This window comes from Python bivittatus, unplaced genomic scaffold, assembly GCF_059951505.1.
Source record: "Python bivittatus isolate LINGU-HERP-01145 unplaced genomic scaffold, Pbiv_v1 ctg000350_np1212, whole genome shotgun sequence".
In the NCBI taxonomy this organism is placed as follows: domain Eukaryota; kingdom Metazoa; phylum Chordata; class Lepidosauria; order Squamata; family Pythonidae; genus Python; species Python bivittatus.
This window is the reverse complement of record NW_028277074.1, coordinates 39,386,030-39,409,951: the sequence shown is the minus strand read 5'-3', so window position 1 is coordinate 39,409,951 and position 23,922 is coordinate 39,386,030. Positions and strand designations below refer to the sequence as shown.

Genomic DNA, 23,922 nt, shown 5'->3' with positions numbered 1-23,922 from the left:
AGCAGAGACAGCACAGATATGGAGGAGAACACAGTTTGAAAGAACTGGACTCTCCTGATGCCCAGAGCAAACTGAGAGATCCTTGAAAGTTCAGGGCCCAGGAACCAGAGGGATAGGGGTGTACCCACATCAGCCTGAAATCACCAACATGGTTGAAGTGCATCAGACTGCATGGCAAAACCTGTTGTCTTGTAAGAGTGAAAAAAATATTTTAATACTGGTACAGTGAAGGATGACTTAAAGCTGCTTCCGGTATGGGCTGGTGATCAGATCAAAAACATAAGGACACAACAGAAAAGAGGTTGCCTGGGCATGCTTGCAAATGAGTGCAAATGAGGAAAGGCTAGGTATCATGCATATTTTATTTTGGGCAACATACGGTCCTGCAGAACTAGAGACCAAATGCCCCTTTCAAGTCTTGCATTACAGGGCTCCCAATCTATTGGCCTCCCTCTCCCATCCTCATTTCTTAAATGATGGAAAATGCATAACGCACCTGGAAGGCTTGAGGCTGGGTAAGGTGAAATTCTTCAGAGAAAGTGCACTACAGTGAAAGATTAAACAAAGTCAAAAGTAGGGACAATAATTGATCAGGAATGGGTTCCCGAAAATAGGTTCTGTCCTTGTATGGGTAGAGCAGTGTTTCTCAACCTTGGCAACTTGAAGACTGTGGATTTCAACTCCCAGAATTCCCCCATGTGGCTGGGGAATTCTGGGAATCGAAGTCCACACGTCTTTAAGGTGCCAAGGTTGAGAAACGCTGGGATAGGGAGAGATCCCCGCTGCTTTCTCCTTCCACCGAGAGGAACCGCTCTGCCCTGCTGCAAGAGTCTGGCGCGGCGCGAGAATTCCTCCCCGTGACTGACACCGCAGGGCATCGGTGCCGCGCAGCCGGAGGAGGAGCCGCCGCCCGGGCCAATGAGGGGGAAGCCTCGCCCGCTCCTTGGGCTGGCGCAGCGAAGGTTGCTGTCGCCCTGTCGGGTGGCCGCGGCGGCGATCGAGGCGAAGCTGCTCGTTGGCTCAGCTGTGTATGGAGTCCCAAGGGCGGCTGGAGGACTTGAAGAGGGCGCAGGAGCCCGGCGTCGCCTCCCAAGTTTGGCTTCCCTTGGCGCGGTTGGTGTTGCACCTTGACTGGAACTGGGAAGGAGGAAGGGGAGCGTGTTTGAACGCCAGCTTGTTCTTGCACGAGGGGCGGGAGGAGGAATTGTGCTGCGGCAGGGCAGGGGAGGAGGAGGAGGAGGAGAGAGGAGGAGGAAGGCTTGGCTCAGGTTGGCTGAGGAGGGTCTCCCTACAAGGAAGAAAACGCGTTGGAGTCTTAAGATAGAGCCACGCTTTGCTAATAGTACTTTTCCTCCCTCTCTCTTTTTTGCCAACTTCCAAGAGTCATCTCACCTCTGTTAATCAATTCCGGAGAGACGGCTGCTTGCGTCTGCCTGTTGCAGAAAACGTTTTTTTTGTTTTTAATGTGTTTAATGGCAACCTAAAGATAGCAAACGATTTTAGGCATCCCTAAGCTTCCCCAAAGATCTTCAGTATGAAGACTATCTATAAAAATGCATCCGTTTTAAACAAAGGTAAACTGAAGCAGTTAAGCCAGCCAACCCAAAAATTTAAATGAAAGCAGCGTGTGTATATAATTGTGAGGAGGGGGAATATATAATTATGAACCATTAAGCTAAAATATATATCCTATTAAAAGATGGAACCAACTCTGTCACTCTTGCGAGAACATTCTATGGAGCAGGGACCAATGCGGAGAAAGGATTTTGGTAATTTTAATGGCAGACCCCTGAGTAGGACATTCACTTCAGATCTTAGCAGACCACAAACTTTGTGCAGGTTTAGGCTGCCTTTCAAATAACCTGGTCCAAAACCATGTCAGAATCTGGGTTTTGTTAACTCGTGCAAATGGCTGCAATTGGGATAGCCCAACAAGGACTTGAGCTGAAGTTTCCAGGTTGTCTTTTAAGTCAGGCCCAGTGAAATTGCAATACTGTACAGTAAAAAGTGATTAGCATATGCAGAACTAATATAAGTCCACCTTCCAAAGAATGGGACATAGCAGTTAGTAAACCACATTCCTTACCTATTATGCCGCTGAAAGAAAATGTATTCAGAGCCACCATTTGGATTAGGAAGTTGGTCTTTAAAGAAGGACTACAGTCCTGTCTCACGAAACTAGATCCTTTTATCCAGATAAGCAGATTTATCCCCCAACCTGAATATTTCTGTCTTGGAAGTGTTTATTCAGAAATAAGTCCACTGAGCTCTTTGTCCTACAATTCCATGTGCATAGGATTATGCCTTATAGCTGAAATGTAATATGTTTACAGTTATACTTTTGTTATGGCATCATCTTTGAAGAACAAATGCCTGTGTCAGCAGAAGTCCAAATAAATCTATTGTCCTGCTATTGTATGATCATTTTAACTTCGTTAATAGTGGCCTTTGCTTTTCACTGACTACCTCCCACCCTATAATGCAAATAAATAGTGAATGCTTATGTCTCTTAAATAGTTAATATTTTGCTAGGGAATTTGAAGAAGGGAACATGAAACTACTTGTTGGACCCTCCTTTTGCTGGCAAAAGGGAATGGAGGGGTGTATGCATTAGGGTGGCCTTAAGTTTTGCTTTGTGTTGAACCTCTGAGGATTTCTCTTTTTTTCCCCCAAAAGGAAGGGGAAGGGTTAGGGACTTATAAAACACAAGGGAATTAGAAAAGAAAAATCTTTTTTTTGTTTTTTTTTACTTTTCCTGTCCTAAAGATTTTAGGGACAGTGTATGTGGTCAAAGTCTTAAATCTGAAACACTGGAGAATATATCAATGTTAATTCACTTGTCTTCAACAGGAAATAAAAAAACGAATCCCAACTGGCTGTTTTTTGTCTGAGGAGGACCTGCTAAAAATAAGGAGGGAGTTGTGGTATTAAGGAATGCCCTTTGACTTTACGCGTTACTCTACTACCAGTTGAAAAGATGCCTGGTAAGTGGATTCCCACCCCCACTCTCTCCTTTTGTTCTTTGTTCTCTGATATTTTTCCTTCTGGGAGTTTTATTAGTTTCTAGGTGCAATTTCAACATTTCTGCAATATATTACCTATTGATATATAAGAAAGCAAAGAATGCATTTTATTGTGTGTGCATTTTGTTACTGAATACCCACAGCACAAATAAAATTACAGATGTTGCTGTTGTGGGATTGGTTTCAGACATGTGAAAGGGGTTTATTTGAACAATATTTTAATCTTTTAAAGAGTAATTGATTTTTTTAAAAAAATGTGTATTAGAATAATTCCTGGGGGGGGGGCACAATTAACTAAGAGTTTACTTCTGAGTACACATGAGTAGAATTATTTATTAATCTTGCTTCTGTATCAACAAAGCAGCCCCAAACATATTTTATGTAAAAAAGACATAATTTGCTGAGCTTATATTAGCTTGTTTATTTTGCCTCACAGAAATGGCAAATCTGGTTAGATTTCTAAATTATCCATTTTGAGATAAATTTTATATTCTGCCTGTAATTTTATGCTAGACATTATTAGCTCAACTATAGTCTGGAATTGGCAAAATCAAAAATTGTCTGTAATGAAGTATTTTGTCTTTACATATTAAATGTTGTTTGATGAGCAACATCTGTTTTCAGAAGTAAACATCTATTTACAGTAGCTGAACATTTTTTGCAAATGCTGCAGGGAAATTATATGCTTTGCTTTGGTTCATAATATTAAAGATTTAAACATCCATTTCAAAGGAGAAATTTGAAGAATGAAATAATAATGGTTTTATTTGCATCTTTTTAAAATAGGCCAGATCTAAAATAGGTCAATTTTTACCATAACAAAATGGGGCCATCTCTTATGCCAGCACAGAGGAACCATATTATAAAAATGGTATATTAGTATATTTGTTTATTCAGTATACATCCTGCCTTTCCATTCAGAGAATTCTCAAAGTGACTAATGTTACAGAAATATAAAAAGGGATTGAAAACCAAAATATAAAAATGAGACAGTGAAAATAACTTTATAGTGTGAATGATATATGCATGCTATTAAAATGTGCAGCAATAATAATAAAAGGCATGGAAATGTGGACATATTAAGATGATTGTTTTTGTGAACATTTATTTTGTGATTTTTAAAAAAGCTTAAAATTAAGGCATCTGTTACAAAAAATAAAACAAATGACCTACTATGCAGCAGAAGCTCAAGGAATAAGCTGTGCTAGAGTAACAGAATATTTGAGAATTCCAAGTGAGTAATTAGTTCTGGTAAAAAAAAAAGAGAGAGAAACAATATTTTGTATGTAACTCAGCCCAGATTATCAGTTTTAAATTTTGCTTATTTCATACAGAAAAGTTAATAGGCCTGTATGAAGGGACCTGGTTTTGCCTCAGTTGCATCACATGATTCTCCTCTACAAGGGGAGGAGACAATACAGTTCTCATTCTAATAGGTGGAAGATTCTTCCATGTGTCCATGTGTAGAATTTTTCTCCAGTTATTGGAATTGCTGGTGAAGTCAAGAAGTGAAATGAAGCAGTATGACTATTCACTCTTGGATGCAAAAGACTTTCATTGATTCTCAGAGTATCTTTGAGGAGCAGCTTTGCTTGAGTCTTATTTAACTCAGTGTACCTCTTTGAAAAATTGCACAGCCTTCCTAACTTGTATCCTAATTGTTTTTTACTAGTTCTTTCATGTGTCATCAATCTTAGTGAGCCAGAAGGACTCCAGGTGAAGAACTTCTAGGAATCTTAGAGGAGTGGTCTTTTGATGGACAGGTTGTTTTTAAGACCCAGATTAGGCCCTGTGAAAGATGACCACAGTCTAATCATCACCTGTAAAAGATTGCTGTGCAAAATCTCACAATTACTATCACAAACGGAGAAATCCTGTGTTATTTTTCTTTCTGTTAGAATCTTGAAACACGGTTTTGGGGAACTTCCTACTACTATTTTGAATGCAGTTTTCAAATCTCTACCCTGGCTAATGTCATAAACTCTTTAAAGCTTGCAGAACCTCAGGAGCCTGGTCCTATGGTATGGGCATGAGACTGATGATCCCACTATAGATAACTTTCTAAACAGATTTATAATGATTATTAGGGGAAACACTTAGAAGAGGGAATAAAGCACACATTTTAAATAGTAAGTACTCCTTAACTATACTTAGATTTAATGTGATCAAATTCCATTCCTCTTACTTGAGATAATTTTCCCTAGTTGAAGACTGACTGGTGTTTTCCTCAGATCAGGTTTCTCTGAACATCATCCTATTGAAATCCCAAATAACTAGAATAGACTCTGCAGAATACTCTTCCTTTGTTTTCAGCTCTTTTTATTGCCTCTGGCTTCTAGAGAGATTTCCTTTTCAGGTCTTAATATGCTGAAGCTCTTTTTGGTCAGGTGTCTTCTCAAACCTTTCAGAAGATGGGTCCTGCTGCTTGCTTCAAGTTTTTGCCATCTTAGATACTAGTTTTGAATTTTAATTTTTTTCTCAGTAGAGTATTTAGAAGAGGAGCAGATTTCCCACTCCCTTCATCCATAGAACTCATTTATTTTCCCTTATCAGCATTTCAGTTGATACCCTGCAATTATCTTTTCTTGTTTGAAAATTCTGGCCAGAGTTTCTGACCAATAATCTTTCTTACTGACTTTCTTACTGTCAATTCAGATTGGTGGGTCCTTAACCAATCCAAATTGTACTTTATTACCTCCATGACAATGGTAACCAAGGCAGCCATGATGTGTGTTGCCCAGTACAGAATGATGATACTCTGGTCTACTCAGTTACATTATAACCTTGGTATTACTTTGTACAAACAAGAGTTCAACCTTTTTGTACAGGCCAGTGTCTGTTGCTTTTCATATAGCCTCCCTGATACAGCTGCTCCCTTTCATGAAGAAAGAGCTGCTACACATAGTAGAATATAGAACTGTAGAATAACCATGGATTTAAAATGATATCAAAGGACCATCTAAAAAGAATCTTTCAAAATAAAAATGATCTAAAGTGTGTTGAAATCTTGTCTTCCAATTTCCCAAAGACCTTTTCCCTTGTGAAAAAGATTTTTGTTTTCCCCCCGAATCTTTCTTTTTCTTTAGATTAATTTTAGTAGCATAGTTGAGCTCATTTTATAACTGTGCTAGAGGATGTTGCTTCATAGATTGATTAAAATAATAATAAAGATATTTACCCATGGACCTTAACTGGTAACTAAAACAAGTATAAGAATCCCTAATTCCATCCATAAGTTTTATATTTGAAAAACAAGTCAAAATCGCTATCTTTTTTATCAAGTTGAAAAAGAATTTTAAAATGCAGAAGAAATTTGATGGGACCATTTTAAAAATAAGCAAAAATAGGACTCACAAATCTTTCTTGGGGTCTTGTAGTTTTGGTACATTAGGAAATAGATACTTCAGATTGCTAGTTGCAAGTCCCTTAGTTTATAATTACAGCAAGTGATAACACCTAAACCAAGCTTGGCTACTAAAAAGCTGATCAGGATCACTTCTGGTTATTAGTTGGATAGGAGACTCTCAGGAAATACCAGGACTATAAGTTAGGCTGGAAAGTTAATAACAGTTTTCCAGAAGGCAATGGCAAATCTTATTTTTACCAAGAAAACAACATGACATATCCAGGAGTTAACCTTGGCTCAAGGGAGTCATTTCTTTTTATTAGTTCAGTCAGACTTGCAAGTAGTTGAAAATCATTAGCTCATGGAAGTATTTGTACTTACCATAAATGAGAAACTTAATTTAGAATAGTATTACTAAAGTTTTAAGGTGTAGTTTAAGTGCACACTAACAAGACTATGGGTTACAAGACATGACTAATTTGAAATGTGACAATAGCTTGTTTGTTATGGCTGGTGGACTATGTTTTCCATAATCCTCAACCTATATGGCAGTGCTAAGAATGATGGAAGATGTAATCCAACAGATATAGGCTAATTACTAGATTATGGAAAGCTATTCTAAACACTGTGTTGGCCTGCTAACCATTAATAGCCTAAATCAGGAATAGAAACAATAAGAGGATTGGATAGTTCAACAACCAGGGAAATGGAGATGTGGGATAGAATTAATATATCTTAAAAAAGAAAGAATAAAATTAAAAATTAAAAAATGAATAGTGCAATAGTACATAATCATTTGTGTCAGAAAGAGGGGAATATAAAGGATTTCATCTTTAACTTGTGGAAAGTTAAATTTACAACTTGCATGTGGTGGTACTTTTTTGCATCTCTTGAAGCCCCCTTTGGCCACATAGTTGAAAATTGGCAGTATTAAAGTATAAATCACATGTAAATTGTAGCTTTAAAATAAATTTAATCTCTTTTTCCTAAAACAAAAACAAAAAAAACCCCCACATTGGAATCCCCAATTTTTTTTTGCCTCTCCAAAACCCCAAGAAAAAGATGAAAGGTCCTGGGTATATCCACTTACATGAAATAGCTTCTCACATCATTGTCCCAACCCACGGCTATCCATGGCCTTCCTGCTTTAGAATCTTGGAATATTTGTGCAACCAAATGGCTCAAAACACATGTTGTGCAGAAAGAGTAAATATGTTTGTTCTGTTTTCAATCATTTTTTTTTTCATTTCAGAACTCTGTTGACATTGCTGGAAAGATTAAATGGAGGCTAAACCATTATTAAGGCCCCAGACTCTCAAATGAGTTAGTTTGAAATAAAATAATCATCAAATATAATTACAATTTTCTCAGTATCTTAATTAGCAGTATCTCATGTTTAAGTTTAAGTTACATTGTTGGCAACAGCATTGTGATCAGGGGTTTACAAAAAGCTTTGTAGAGGGTTCAGGTTGTATATCCAATATCTAAGCAAAATGGTAAGTAAATTCCAAGACAGGGCAAGAAAGAAGTTAAGGACAGTTATAAAAACCAATCCTTCAAAGTATTGAAGAACTCTGGACAGTGTACTCAACGTGGCTTAGACAAGGTACCAATGGGTACATTGTGAACTGTGAAAAGTAACTTCATTGGAATGCTTTAACAAAAGGCAAATTATTAAGAACAAGAGAGGGCTGTTTAATTTAGAATCATGGTGATGGTCCAATATTATGTGATACAGAAGGATGGGTAAAATTTCAAGATTTCAGTATTTTTTTCCCAACTTTCTGGGTGGTGACTCAGAATAAGATATGCAACGCCAAATTCTTTCATTGTCAGAAAAATTGCTCTCAGTTTAATTAGTGGAGGAATGTATAGTTTTCCTTAATTCAGATTTGTAGCAGTGGTATGTGAACAGCAGCAGAGACTTTTATTTATTTGTTAGCATTTCTCCCAATTGGACCATTTTGTCCAGAACAATATGGAATCTGTGAGCTCTGTTAGTCTCTGACTAGCAGCAAGCAAAACACAGATTGTGGAAATATGTGTCTGGAATGCCAGCATTTCTGAGATTTTGAATAATAACCTGTATTTGAATAAGGTTTGTTTAGTCAATGTGCCTGGCTCATAATCAATACAATCAAATTGCCTGGGCACATGTAAGTGTATACAGAATCCACATCATGTGTTATACTTAATATTTAGTAGGGAGGCATAAGCTTAAATCTTGTGTTAGCATTTTTTTCATTCATAGGATGTTGACACCAGTGCGGTGTTTAAATAGAGTATATACTGCCCCCCCAAAACAGCAACAGTACTTCTCCATATTTTTCTCTGGAAAAACAAATGTGGGGGATAGTGCTGTATGCTGTACAGTGCTCACATAGCCAACATAATAATCTTATTTGCTAGAAGAAATCTACCATGGGTTTTTGCTAAAATTGCACCTGTCCTGCATAGTGGGATGAGATATGCAGTCGTCCAGCCAAATCTGTATGAAATGGTCACTGCAAATGCTTTTTTTCCAGTGACAGACCAGGCTTTTGTGACTCTTGCCACTAATGATGTTTATTGCCATGGAGCTCTGGTTCTTGGACAATCCTTGAGAAATTATAGAACATCTAGAAGACTGGCAATACTAATTACACCTCAAGTCTCCAGGGCAATGAGGTAAGGACACATCTCCCATTGCATTCTGTTATCCGGTTACAAAATAGCAAATGCTTGCTGAATATGTACCTTAATTCCCAGCCAAGGTAATTAAAACTTTTGTGGCTGAAATCAAAATCCTAAGGCTTTAATTACCTTCAGCTGCTTTCTACCGATGACCCTATATTTCAACCATTTTGTGTCTAGAACTGTAAGCAAATAATGGTTAGAACATGTAAGGTGCGCAGAGTAACTCTGGACATGTTTTGTCAGCCTTAACAATTCCTAACTTTTCTTTTAATATATAGCCTTGGATACCATTTTTAAAAATACTTACAATCGTATGTCTCAACTTCTGTTCAATCTTCTATCTCTACACATTTCCTACTTACAACCTCTGTTGGAAGAGGCTAAAATACCAAGTTTAGTGGGGGAAAGCAACTAAGGAAGTTTTCAAATTAGCATGGCGTATGGGCAAACTAGAGAATCGGTGACAAAAGTCAGCCCTTGTTTTGACGGTTTCCTTTTATTTGGCAGATCTTCCATTCTGCTTCTGCTGTCTAAGTCCTGGCACCTTTAAACATTAGAAATAGAATGACAAATAATGGAACACTGTACCCCTGTTCAGATATCTCTCTGAATGTGCCTGAATGCTCAAGCTTGGAAGAAAATGATGTGATCTGCTCTTGCATCTCTGCATGATAATGAAATAATAGTGGTCAAGGACAAACCCAACTTAAATCCCAAAAAGCATAAAACCACAGTAACAGGCTCACCTAACATCCAGACCCCATGCCTGAGGGAACTTTCAGATCTTCATAGACTTAACAAAATGTTAGCAGAGTCAGAACCCCATGAATCTTAGAGAATTAGGTGTTCCAGAGACCAGGTGCTACAACAGAAAGAACACTTCCTGGGTCCTACTACGTGGCACTCTTTAATAGAGGGGACCTGGAACATGCCTACCCTGTCAGAACTAGTGGGATGAGTAGAAAGAATCAGGCAGTCCTGCAAATAACCAGCATGACAACCAGCACCTTGAATTGTACCTGGGAGCCAGTGCAGCTCATGGAGCAGTGGTATAACTTGGATATACTGAGGTATACCCCAAACACCCCACACTGCCACATTCTGGACCAGTTGTTGGTCCAGTAACCAAGTAACCTTCAAGGCAGACCCATGTAGAGTGCATTGCAGAACTCCACCTAGGAGGTGACCAGGTATGAGTGACCATGAGTAGCACCTTCTGATCCATGAAGGGATTAATTAGGCACACAAGATGGATTTGTGCAAAACCCCTCTTGGCCATGGCTGCTACTTGTTTTTCCAACAGGAGCTGCAAGCCCAGGAGGATTCCCAAATTGTGCATCGGTTCTGTCTTGGGCAGTGCTACCCCATCAAGAACTAAATATGGAAAACCACCAAACTGGAGTGTGGGCGAGCAAACCCAAAGCTACTTAGTCTTGTTAGGGTTGAGCTGAAGCCTTTTCTTACCCATCTAGACACTTAAAGCCTCCAGGCACCAAGAAAGAAATCCAGCAGCATCTATTGATGGCAGTATCATCAACGTACTGATGGTACCCATGTTGGCAAATGACTTCAGTCAGCAGCTTCACATAGATGTTAAATCGGAACAGTGTGAGCACAGATCCCTGAGGGGCCCAACAAAGAAGAGGAACTGGACTAGATGTCTGCGCACTGTTAGCACTGTTAGCACTGCCCACCAGCTAGTCCTGGAAGGAAGGAAGGAGAACCACTGCAACACCCTGCCCCCTATCCCCAACCACCTAAGCTGATCTGGAAGGATACCATGATTTTTGTATCAAACGCCACTGGGAGATCAAGGAGAACCATGATGAATATACCACCCCGATCACACTCATACCAGGGGTCATCCACACGTACAGTCAATGCTGTCTAGGATCCATACCCAGCCCTGAAACCTGATTGAAAGGGTCCACATGATCCACTTCCTCCAAGGCTCTCTGAAGCTGTAGCACAAGCACCATATTGGATGAAAATTGTCCAGTATGGTAGGGTCCAGAGAAGGTTTTTTAAGGAGAGGATAGACCATTGCCTCATTAAGCATGAGTACCCTCTCTCAAGGATGAATTCACCACCTGGACCCAGCCACATATCCCCTGCAAAGCCCCAGCTAGCCCTATCCACTTCCTCAGGACCAACAGGATCAAGCTCATCCTGGTAACACAGGCAGACCACACCTCAGTCAATTCCATGAGGTCTGCCAGAAAGCAGAGTCCAGCTTGGAGTGGATCTGAGCAATTTTATCCAACAGATGCAACGATGTTCCTCACAGCAACCCTGCAAGTACATTTCTGGCTCCATTCTTCCAAAGGAGGGTCACCCTAAGCAAGGCTGCTGGATGGATGCAATAAGGGTGGAAAAATAATGTTTTGCCACCCTTATTATCACAAGGTAGTCCTTAATAGAGGCTCATACTCATGTTTGGTTGGATGCACTCCTCATCCTACTCCAGGGGCACTCCAGGTTTCATTATCTGGAGTTCCTCTGTAAACCAGGGGGAATTCTGGGCTCTGTGAGCAAAGATTGGCCACATAGGCACAATTTGATCCCAAGCTGCTGCCTCCCTCTTTCAAGCGGCAACCAAGGCTTTGAGTTGAACTGTACTCCAGACCTTCAGGAAAAACCCCAAGTTGTCTGTGAAATTCTGCTAGGTCCATCAGGCATGTGGTGGACTGATCAAATAGGTCCGACCTCCCTGTGGTGAGGGCAGCATTAGAACACTGCAAGGCAACCAGAAAGTGATCTGTCCATAACAAGGGAGTAAAGGTAATCTTCCTAAAATCCAGATCACACCCCCAACGTAGGGAGGCTGGTACAGGGGCAACAATCCCAACCAATCCCTAGAGCGCAACTTTGCAAGCAGGGTCTCACATCCAGTTATCTGAAAGCCACTAGAATGTCCCAGATGATCGTACCTATTTCCCCACCCCTGTCTTGAAGTCTCGGCTACTGCTGCACCTGAAATCCAGACAGGCAAATTTCCAAGAATGAAACTCCCCCTTCATGCCCATCCAGGCCTTGATAATGCACATTAGATGAGCCCGTTAATCCATAATTAAATCTCAAATAAGAGAGCCAGTTTGATGTAGTGATTAAGGTGCTGGCCTAGAAACAAGGAGACTTGGTGTTCTAGGCCTCCCTTAGGCATGAAAACCACCTGGGTGACTTTGGGTCAGTCACGCTCTCTTTCCATATATATAATAGTACTCATAAGAAGAGAAGCTTAATTACAGGCTGACCTGGTGCTCAGCAGCAGCAGCAGCCAAAAGCCAGGGATTCTGAAGGTCCAGTGACCGGTCACTGGGGTACGAGAGAGGCAGGGCTGCTGCACAGCTTCATTCTCTGCCAAGTTTTTGTTCTCAATATATTCCAATGAATGCTTGAACAGGGTTTCTGTCTCTGAAAGCAAATATTGATAAATAGCAAAGCAAGGCTCTTTGAGACATGAAGGTGTGTCTCTTTCTGGTTTTCTGCTTTTAGACATAGGATACTGGGCGAGGTAATATTTGGTGCTAATTAGATATCTTTTTTTTAAAAAAAGCCCCTTTTCTTGATAATCACTACCCAAATATCTTTCATCTTGAAATCACTTCGCTAGTGATGCAAACACTTGAATTAAAGCTAATATTGATGAAGTCTTAACTCTAATGATGGAAGATTTAATTTATGTGTTTAGATTTTAAATGTGTCCTGCATTCTGATTTTACGTGTTTCCTGACACTTGGTTCTTGGCCTGTTGTTATCGGCAGTCCTTTCAGATGCATCTTAGGAAGTGTGTGTGTGTGTGTGTGTTTTGCTTCTTATTTCCATTGTATCCTATTATATGTCTATTGTACACACACATGCACAAACATAAATATATATTTGCTTACCTTGTATAGTTATTACTTAATAATTAAAGATTAAGCTGTTGTTTCAGTTCAATTTTTTTAATTCTCTACTGCACTGCATATATTATAAAAAGAGAGACTGTAGGATTCATGATTTTACTTGCTTTGACAGGGCTGCCCTCAGGACCATCTTTGACTCTGTGGTTGATGTTAAAGAAATTGACAGCAATGACTTGATGCACTTGACTCTGCTGAAGAGGCTGGAACTGGGTGTAACTTTTACCAAACTGCATTGCTGGACTCTTACTCAGTATAGCAAATGTGTCTTCATGGATGCAGATACATTGGTAAGGGCAGGGGTGTCAGAAATGACAAGCTGGAAGATTTTGCCATAAGAATCAACTGTGAAAAAAATTTTTCACTTGCAGGCAACTTCTTCCTGTTTGTTATGGAACTTGCGCTCAGGAGATTTAGACTCAGAAAAAATATATTTATTTAAGTTTGTAAATATGAGTACATAAATGTATGAATAATACCTGTACACTTGAAAAACAAATCTCTAATTATTGCCTAAAATAAGCGATAGCCTGCATAGTTGGTAGAGTTACTTTTTTTTTTAAATGGTGCCTTTGAGTCAGTGTTGACTCCTGGCGACTGCCTGGACTAGTCCTTGCAGTTTTCTTGGCAAGGTTATTTGGAAGTGATTTGCCACTGCCTCCTTTCTAGCACTGAGAGGGAGGGACTGGTCCAAGGTCACCCAGCTGGCTTTGTGCCTAAGGCGGGACTAGAACTCACAGTCTCCTGGTTTTTAGCCTGATGCCTTAACCACTACACCAAACTGGCTCTCATTAGAATTACAATGCAACTATAAAAAACATGCAAGGCTGAAGAATGTTTGATTCTGAAACTATGATAGAATGTATTTGCTATGTTAAAGGAGTGTATGAAGACATTCCCACATCTTAGTGTGTTTACATTGGTGCTGCAGAGCCAAAGCAGACTCACTAATAGTAGAAGATAGAATAGTAAGTGGGATCAATAAAGGTTCTTGAATCACTGACTTATCTATAGCAAGAATTGACTGATTCAGATTTTCACGATCTTTCTAGGTGCTTTGCAATGTTGATGAACTTTTTGAGCGGGAAGAATTCTCAGCAGCTCCAGATCCCGGTTGGCCAGACTGCTTTAACAGTGGTGTCTTTGTTTTCCAACCTTCTTTGAAAACCTTCAAACATCTCCTTCAATTTGCCAATGAACATGGTAGCTTTGATGGTAAGTCTCGGGACCTGGTCCTCTCCCTGGCGTGAAGTTATTGACAAACTTCTTTTAAGGATCTGAAATTTTGATGAAAGTTCATTAAAAAATTCTCCTGAAATTTAAATCTAGAACCAGCTGGCTCTAACAACCAAAGGCAAAATAGCAGCTGCTGCTAAAATTAATTGTTATATATACAGGTCCTCCATTCTTATATCTAGTGGCATGTTTCTTTTATCCGGGTGTCACTTTTTAAACGTATTCCTGGTTTGGGTACTGCTAGTTGAGTAGGGAAGGAGGAGAATACTTTGGAATTCTTATATACAAATAATATTTTTGAGGGCAGCTGTATTACAGTTTTTAGCTCTCAGACTATTTTTAAATGATATTGAAATGGCAGTATGTAAAGGTGTTTTTAACAATTTTATCACATTGAAGTTTTAACATACATTTATCTTGCTCACTTTTGTGATTTTGCTTTTTGCTCACACCTTGCTCAAATTTGATCTTTATCTTGTCTTGCTGTTTTTACTAGGTGAGCTATGTTGGAACAAGGAATTGATTTATGCACGCAATTATCTTAGCTGTTTTGCTGTCTTTTTGCAAATGTAATTTTTTAGATTCTCAAATACATGTGACTATTATATTAACAGTTATTAAGCTTTTACCATTTTAAGGGTATACTGATTTTTAAAAGATTAACACTACCCAGTATAGTTAAGTATTGGACTGTAATTACAACCATTTAGAGAAAAGTGTAGTGGGTGGACCAGCCAATCATGTTTTCTACAATAATAAAGGAAAGTTTTTACAGATTATGTACTAAGATTATATTTGTGATGCATAATAACACAATACAGTGTAAATCTCTGACCCACAGTACATCTAATATTTTTTTCCTGAACATGAACTGTAGTGACAGTCAGCCCTATGAAAGTCAAACATATAATTCATAGATGATCAACTTTTTTTTTGCCAGTTTATCTGTCATCAAGAGCCAAATGATAGGGCATGTTAATTTGTATGAAAAGTGCTTGGTATTTTATATAGGTATGTTCCCAAACAATTGAGCTAGACATTATTACCATTTATTTGATTTTGGTTTCCAGGCATGCCTTGTGTCTGGATGGAGAAATTTAGATTTATTGTTGTACAACATCATAGTTAATCTGGGTTTAAAGACTAAGCTTTGATGTCATACTTCTTTTTTCTTCAAACCAATTGCCATCGTATGTGTTGGATTGCAACTCTGTGGAATATTATGGGTGTTGAAGTCTATACCTGTGGATAATACTGGGTTGGGAAAGGCTGTTGTTCCCATTAATAAGTGTTTGAATTTTCCATATGCTCTTTTTATTCTTTAGGAGGTGATCAGGGATTGTTAAACAGTTTTTTCAGCAGCTGGGCAACCAAAGATATTAATAAACACTTGCCATTTATCTATAATCTAAGCAGCAGCACTGTCTATACATATGCTCCTGCTTTCCAGCAGTAAGTACTAAAATGTTTTTGTTTATTGATAATCCAGGGATAAGCAGTTCACTTTTTTCACAGATTTCTCTTTCTTATAGCTGGCATCGAACCCTAACCTCATACATATCACATGGTAATTGATAGGTGCAGACCTTCTGTCTTTATATCAGTTACATGCACTTTCAGACACATACCACTTTTAGGATATAATTAGCTCTACTGAAAACATTGTCTTCTTCTGTCGTATTATTACTATTAATAGATATGTTCAGGTCATAGTAATCTGTTGTTAATGAAATGACATGTATAAGAACAGAGGAACAACCTTGCTGGATTTGATGAAAGACCTGTGTAGACCAACTTCAGACTCCTACCGTGATCAACCAGATGTCTATGGGAAGCCCAAAAGCAGGATAAAAGTGCAATACTACTTGTTTCCATCAAGTAGTATCAAGGGAGGCCTGGTCTTAACAATCAGCAAATAATAATTCTTTATAATCATTGATAAACATTAATTTAACTCTAAAAGTCCAGTGACCGGTCACTGGGGTAGGAGAGAGGCAGGACTGCTGTGCAGCCTCATTCTCTGCCAAGTTTTTGTTCTCAATATATTCCAATGAATGCTTGAACAGAGTTTCCATCTCTGAAAGCAAATATTGATAAATAGCAAAGCAAGGTTCTTTGAGACATGAAGGCGTGTCTCTTTCTGGTTTTCTGCTTTTAGAAACACAATACTGGGCTAGGTAATATTTGGCCAGAAGCAGTAGGTTTATGGTGCTAATTAGATATCTTTTTTAAAAAAATAAAGCCCCTTTTCTTGATAATCACTACACAAATATCTTCCATCTAAGTCTTAACTCTAACGATGGAAGATTTAATTTATGTGTTTAAATTTTAAATGTGTCCTGCATTCTGACATGTTTCCCAACACTTGGTTCTTGGCCTTTTGTTATCAGCAATCCTTTCAGATGCTTCTTAGGAAGTGTGTGTGTCTGTGTGTTCGTGCGTATTCTGTTTTTGCTTCTTCTTTCCATTGTATCCTATTATATGTCTATCGTACATACACATGCACACACATAAATATATATTTCCTTACCTTGTGTAGTTATTTGACTCTAAGCTTCAGTTAGACAGAAACCAAAGCTCAGAGTCATCAGTATCAGTCATCATGCCTTTGTAATCCAGAATCAGTAATATTTCCACCATGAATGCAAAATTTAAAACATCGTTACTCATTAGACAACAGTACATGCAGAATAAAAGCAACTAAGGCAATCCACGTTTTGATCACCTGAAAATCCAAAATCTTCACCAGGCTTCCAGTACTTTAACTTGCTTTATGCTTTATGTTGGAATGTCTAGAGCCTATAAAGCCTAGTTATCAATCACCCATGTAGTGAATGAAGTGTTGGAAAATGTTTACATTTGCAGCTGCTTTAGGTATTTAAAATGGCTTGAGTAAAGTGTTTCCTGTCATTATGAATTATGGCATCAAACAATGTGCAGTGGCTGAAATCAAGTTAATGCAGTTCCTTGACATACGCCTTTCTGCAAAACTGCCTTATCTTGCCCACCTTCTAACAGCTCTTGCATTTCTTCCCAGCATAAACTGGTTTAGCCTCCAATTTCTAATGAACAGTTCCAAGGGATTTGCATCTCCCTTTGAGCAGGAGCAGGGCTTCTGTATTTATTAATTAACGGAAGCTTGTATCTTAACCTTCAAGGAAGAATACCATGGTAGGGAGAAATAAACCAGCTTTGGGCCTGAAAAAGATACTTATGGGGAACTTGCTTTTCCCTTTTCCTATAGCAAGAACACTTTGTTGCCCTGACACTGCAAAAGTAAATTGAAGGTTAGCTCTTGCAGTCTTCATAGGATCAAAGGATGCTTGAAAGTTACAGTGTCTATCTCAGAAAGAACTCTAGCAAAGGAAGACCAATGTGGCACAAACTAATTATAAATGCCTCCTCAGCGTTTTGTCATTTTGTACTGGCATTGGCAAAGTGATTTCGTTCCCCCCGTCCTTTATTTCCTTATGTTGCGTGTCTTGATTTCGTTTTCAGTTTTTTATCGCAAAGGCAAGACTTGACATATTTTCACTTATGTACTACATTGTGTATTGAATTTTAATTGTTGTAAGCCACTGGGATATATTTTTAATCTGAAAAGCTGGCAAAAGTAGTACTAATTAATTAATTAAAAGTGCTGTCATATAATTGCAGAGTTGAAAACGTTGTATAGGTAGTTCTCGGTTAATGAACACTTATTCAGTGACTATTCAAAGTTGTGATGAGTGAGTGGTACTTATGACTGGTCCTTGAAGTTCCAGCCATTGAATGAGTGGTACTTATGACTGGTCCTCGAAGTTCCAGCCGTTGCAGCATCCCCATGGTCATGTGATTGTGATTCAGGCACTTGGTAATTGGCTCACACTTACAATCGTTGCAGCATCCTGTAATCATATGACTGCCATTTGTGACTGTCCCTGCCAGCTTACTATAACCAAAGTCAATGGAGAAGCCAGCAGGGAAGGTTGCAAGTTGCTCCCGTAAGTCACTTCTACCGCTTTTTCTCCCAAGAAGCCTGCTATGGAGTACGAGATCCCAGGGATCTCATACTCCGTAGCGCCCACTCATAACACCCCCCTGCCCGCACTCCATAGCATACACCTTGCTTGGCCACGCTGTCACAGCACTGCACCAACCCCTCCTCTGCCTGGCTGCACTTGAGCAGTGTTGCAGCACCACCTCCCCACTCACTCAGCACTGCACTACACCCTCCCTTGCCCGGCTGTAGTCACGCAGTGCCACACCACTCCCTCACTTGGCCACACTCATAGCATCCCTTCTCTTGCCTGGCTGTACTCAAGCAGTGCCGCAGCACCACCTCTTCCACCCACACTTGTGCTGCGATGCACCACCCCCTCCCCCGCCCACACTCACACTGAGTCACACCACCCCCTCCACACTCGGCTGCACTCGAGCACTGCCGTAGCACCCCTTCCCCTGCTGGCCACATTAGTGTGGTGTCACAGCACACACCCGCCCCTGCCCAACCACACTCTGTAGCACTTATCTGCCCACCAGCCTGCTTGCGAGCCGCCTGGGACTTGCGACTTCCTGCCAGCTTCTCTATTGACTTTGTTTGTTGGAAGCCTACAGGAAGTGGCAAGTCGCAGCCACGTGAGGTCCTCGCTTAATGACCTACAATCCTTGCTTAACGACAGCAATGGGGACTGCCAGAATTGCCATCACTAAGTGATGCAGTCATGTGACATCACACTTTATGATCATTTCATTAGCAATGGAAATTCTGGTCCCAATTACTGTTGTTATGCAAGGACTACCTGCATGTCAAGAATTGAAGTGGTGGTCTTATGCCAGACATTGAACTGAAGCAACATTGTTTTACATTTTTTGTCCCCAGTTTTGGTAAAGATACGAAGGTGATTCATTTTTTGGGACCAGCAAAGCCCTGGAACTACAAGTACAATCCCCAGACAAGAACAGTTACACAGAATGATTCAACTCCTGTATCAGAAAATCAGCTGCCATTCCTAGAACTTTGGTGGATAATATACAGGTCCAGTATATTGCCATTACTGGAAAAACTGCAAGAGCCTCCAATCCAGCAAGAGGAGGTAAAATGGTTAGGGTTGGGGCTAGTAGGAAGGATTGACTGACTTAATGATATGAGAGATGATCATTATGTATGAGGTCTGACTTAGATTGTGTTCAGAAGGTGCTTACATTACAACAATCATAAACCACATTTAGTTCTTCAGAAGTGTTTGTACTTTATTATAATTAAGAATTGGAATTAACATTGTCCTGAAACTTTTGTTTATAAAAATGAATGTGCATTTTAACACAGTGAATTTACTTCCACCCAAATACAAGTAAATAAGTAGAGCCAGCTTGGTGTAGTGGTTAAGGCACCAGGCTAGGAACCAGGAGACCGTGAGTTCTAGTTCTGCCTTAGGCACAAATCCAGCTGGGTGACCTTGGGCCAGTCCTTCTCTCTCAATCCTAGGAAGCAGGCAAGGGCAAACCAGTTCTGAAATTCTTGCCAGGAAAACTGCAGAGACTTGTCCAGGCAGTTGCCAGAGCCAAGATGGACTTGAGGGTACCCCCCCCCCCCAAAAAGAAAAAAAGATAGTTATTATGGTTTTAGGCCAGAATAAATATTTATGACAGAAACATATGTCAGCTGTCCAGAAACATGTCAGGAGCTGAATGTATGCAGTGGCTGTGGCTGTCCTTTCTTTTCCATATACCTCCTTTCCCTCCCCGCATCCTTTCAGATTATTCATATTACCCTGCCCACTTCAGGCTGATGGTTAAGTTTCCTGAAGGAGATTTAGGAAAATTTCTCAAAAGACAGTCTCTTGTAGTGTACCATTTTTGAAATTGTGAACTAATGGAATGGGAAAAAGGAGCTCTTGGTCAAGGCATTTGAGGCGCATCCATTCATGTATAAATACCTTTTAAAGCAGAACTAATGTAACATTCTAGCATGGTCTTGTGTACTGTGTCACATCTTTACTGAACACATCAAGCCAATGCTCACTGCCTTTGTTGTGCTTCAAAGTTTGTGAAGTTCTAGGATAACTAGCACTCGTAAGGGAATAAGTTAAATCAATTGTTCCAATCAGTAAGATGACAGGTGTGAGTTTGAGTGGTCTCTCATATTAAAAATATATATATATGTTGACTGCCACCATTGGAGTCTGCTCTTTATGACACAGGATAATGGAAGTGAATTATGATCCCATCAGGAGATATCTGTGGGTCTTAAATAATGTGCTGTTAATGTTCATGAGCCTGAAAGGGATACAAAATCATTGCCATGTCAGATGGTGTACAAATGGAGAAAATGCAACACCAGTGTTGCTGTTCCTAAAAGTGGTTCACCAACAAAAATCACCACAAGTGTACAATATTTGTGGAGGGGGGTCACAAAGAACCCTAGGGTAACAGTGAAAGTTTGGAAGCCACTCTTGCATTGTTTAATGTCATGAGTCCACTATAAGGAAAACTGTGAACAAGAGTGGTGTGCATGCAAGGAAGAAACCTTGTTTTCCAGAAAGCAGATTGCTTCAAGTTTGCTATAGATTTCCTGGATGGTCTAGTAGACTGTTGGAACAATGTTCTGTAAATAGATGATATAAAAGTGGAATGTTCTGACATTAATGCATGTCAACAGTAATGTATTAATTAATGTTTGGCTAAAATTAAACTCTGCATTCTGATAAAACCCTCATCCCAATCATGAAATGTAGTGGTGGGAATATTATAGTTTGGGGTTGCTTTGCAGCCTCAAGACCCAGATGGCTCACAATCACTGAGGGAACAATGGATTCTAGATTGTACCAGCAAATTGTACAGGAGAATGTCGGAGTATCCATCTTTAACATTGTTATGGTCAGATCATTGATTGCTGTAGAGCTGACCAATGCCTCTGACCTCTGCAGGGGAAAAGGACCTATTTAGTTGGTCCACTCCAGGTATTCAGTTCAGCACCAGTCCTGCTGGCATTCAGAAAAGCAATTAAAAATGGACTATTTCAGAATACCTTTGGAGACTGGTAAAGTAGTGGGTTGCTATTCTTGCACTAGGTGATTTACTGACAGCACCATTTCTCAGCGTGATTATGAATAGGAATGTTGTTACTGTTATATTTTGATGTTATTTTTCACTGCAATCTCTGTATTATTTTGCAATCTGCATAGAGCCTTGTTTGGATTGAGCAGCATATAAATTGTAGTAAATAAATGAATAAAGTTAGAAGCAGAAATAACATACAGAGGTAAAATATTTAAATAAATACAGTACAAGCTTAGACATTTTCTCTTTTGAAGAACTTCATTTTTATAAAAATTTCTGTTACAGCCCAACATGAACAATGATGAGCAGACATCTGAAAGAGAAAATCCTCTTATTAATAATTCTTTGCCAGCCTCAACAAATGCAGAATGTATCTCAGAATCTGTTGTAAATCCACCCTGTGAGTTATCTGCCAAAAATAATATTGTGAGTGTATTTTTATTATTGTTATTTTAAATAGTTGTAGACATTTGGAAGATGCTTCCAAATGTTTGTAAAGATGTCATTTTCACAGATTGAAAATATCAGTATATTTTCAGATTAAATATGCGTAGTTTAATGTATATGTTTAACTTTTCTTAAAAAACAACAGATGTTTCCTTTTCAAACCATCTCACTGAATTAGGTTTGCAGTTGGAAATGACTTCCAATGAAATGCCTTTTAAAAATAGTAGCTTTCTACTACAAAAGCATTCTTTGTTTACTTAATAACAATGGGGGGTATGCATATTTTACTTGGAAACAACTTCCATCTCCCCCTTGGACTTTGAACAAGATATAGAAATCCAGAGAAACTAATTCTACAGTCATGGTATCTGTGCTTTTGAGTTCCATATCACAAGATGTTTAGGGTTTGGAGGGCCCTTTTTAAAAAGAATGATTTTTTAGTTGAACATGTCTGAGATTCCAACAATAGAAGTGCTTGTTGTTGAACATGGCATACCAGTCGATCGATATTCTTGTACTTTATTCAGTGGCATACAAAAATATTTATTTCAACAAAGAAGGCTAATTGTCAGTATTCCTTTTATCTTTTATGATTACTTGAAGTCAGCAAGTGCAATATTAAGGTAAAATATTTAGACCATAATAGTATTTAGGAGTATGGAGCATGATCCAGGTGGGCTGTAATAAAAGTTGTTTTTCCCCTCTTAGAGTGCAATTAAAGCCTGCATTTTTATTTTATTCAGGCTGTAAAGAAAGCTGAGTGCAGCCTTGAAGAGGATATTGTTGAACCAAGCAAGTCCTTCACAGAGTTCTCTGTTCAGCCTGTTCCTCAGCAGACACTGGTAACAGTAAGTACAGATGAACGAAGAAAATGGGAGGAAGGCCATATTGATTATCTGGGGAAGGATGCTTTTAAAAACATATATATATGCTGTATGGCCCATGGAGAGGTTTTTGGTGGCTGTTTTGTCTAGGTTTACCCTTGGTGACCACTCAAGGTTTTTGTTTTGTTTTTTAATCCTTTGTTGATACTGTTTTTTATTATTTTAATGTGCTGTTAGCTGCAGAATCATGTTCACAAGATGGGCAACCATATAAATTGATTTAATAAATTAAATAAATCAGTACATTATGATATGCCTTTACAGCGAATATTTTTTTTATTCTGCTGTTCCACTACAGACATAGAGGAATATTTGATGGTTAAGAGTCAAAAGAATGGCTTGCTTAAGTTTGTCACGTGATGAAGAATCAGTGCCTGTTTCTACTCCAGTACTCTTATTGATGTTGCTTGAGTCAGCTTAGCTTCTGTAGTCCTGCATTGCAAATGACTTAGTTACTCAGAGACCTGCAAATTCAGCTGCTTGCATTATGCAAAGCTTGAATCTAGTTTTCTGGCTGTAGCTATTAATATTATTAAGAGAGTAACACTGAATATCTGAGATGCCTTTCATTTGTTCTTCTAGAATGAGTTTACCAGCTCTGTTGCAGAGGTTGCTGTTCAACCAGAGCCAAAGGAATCAAGTGCGGATGAACGAAGAAAATGGGAGGAAGGCCATATTGATTATCTGGGGAAGGATGCTTTTGAAAACATTAAGAAGAAGTTAGATGCCTTTTTATTATAGGTGTTCTTTTTGATCCTTATTGCAGCTGATCTGTTTACATTTTCAATGCATGCAAAACCTTCAGGATTAGATCTTTTGCTTTGGTGAAAAGGAAATTTAAGCAAAAATAGATTTTCTGATATGACTGTACTTGCAAGCACAGCTGTATATGTATTTGGCAGTGTTTAGTCTCAGAGAATGAAATGCATGGTGCTTTTAAAACTTCCTTTTGCTGAGTCAAACTTTGGTTCAACTTGTCCAGAACCTTATTTAGCTTAGGAATAACCTCCACAGTCTTGAATCCTGTAAATTTTGTAACTGGAAAATTAATCTGAATCAATAAAGAATGGTTTTATATACTCAGATCAAATACGTACTCCCTACTTGATTCTGTATGGAGGAGGGTATAAAAGACTTGAAAGTAAAAGACTTAAAAGTGAAACACTCAAAGAGTTACAGCAGCGCTAATAAACACACATAGGGGCACAATTCAAATATAGTCTCCAGGTATGGAGGATTTTATAGGTTCAGTAAAATCTTGCCTCCCCTAAACTGTTCATGAAGAGCAGAGGATTGGTAGAGAAGGCTGTACATTTCCTACATTTTCATCCAGCCTTCCTTTTTTATTTGGTGTAAATTAATCAAGC

At 39.1% G+C, this 23,922-nt stretch overlaps 1 protein-coding gene across 1 annotated transcript; it reads left to right on the top strand.

The window, feature by feature from the left end:
• Positions 1-927: 927 nt before the first annotated feature.
• GYG2 (glycogenin 2) lies at positions 928-23,638 on the top strand. Its single transcript, XM_007431421.3, has 10 exons — positions 928-1,113; positions 2,851-2,984; positions 8,895-9,036; positions 13,063-13,237; positions 14,000-14,162; positions 15,509-15,635; positions 19,045-19,258; positions 21,510-21,650; positions 22,415-22,519; positions 23,138-23,638. Exons 2-10 carry the CDS (start codon positions 2,978-2,980, stop codon positions 23,294-23,296), a joined length of 1,233 nt encoding a protein of 410 aa, XP_007431483.1. The 5' UTR covers positions 928-1,113; positions 2,851-2,977; the 3' UTR covers positions 23,297-23,638.
• Positions 23,639-23,922: the final 284 nt, after the last annotated feature.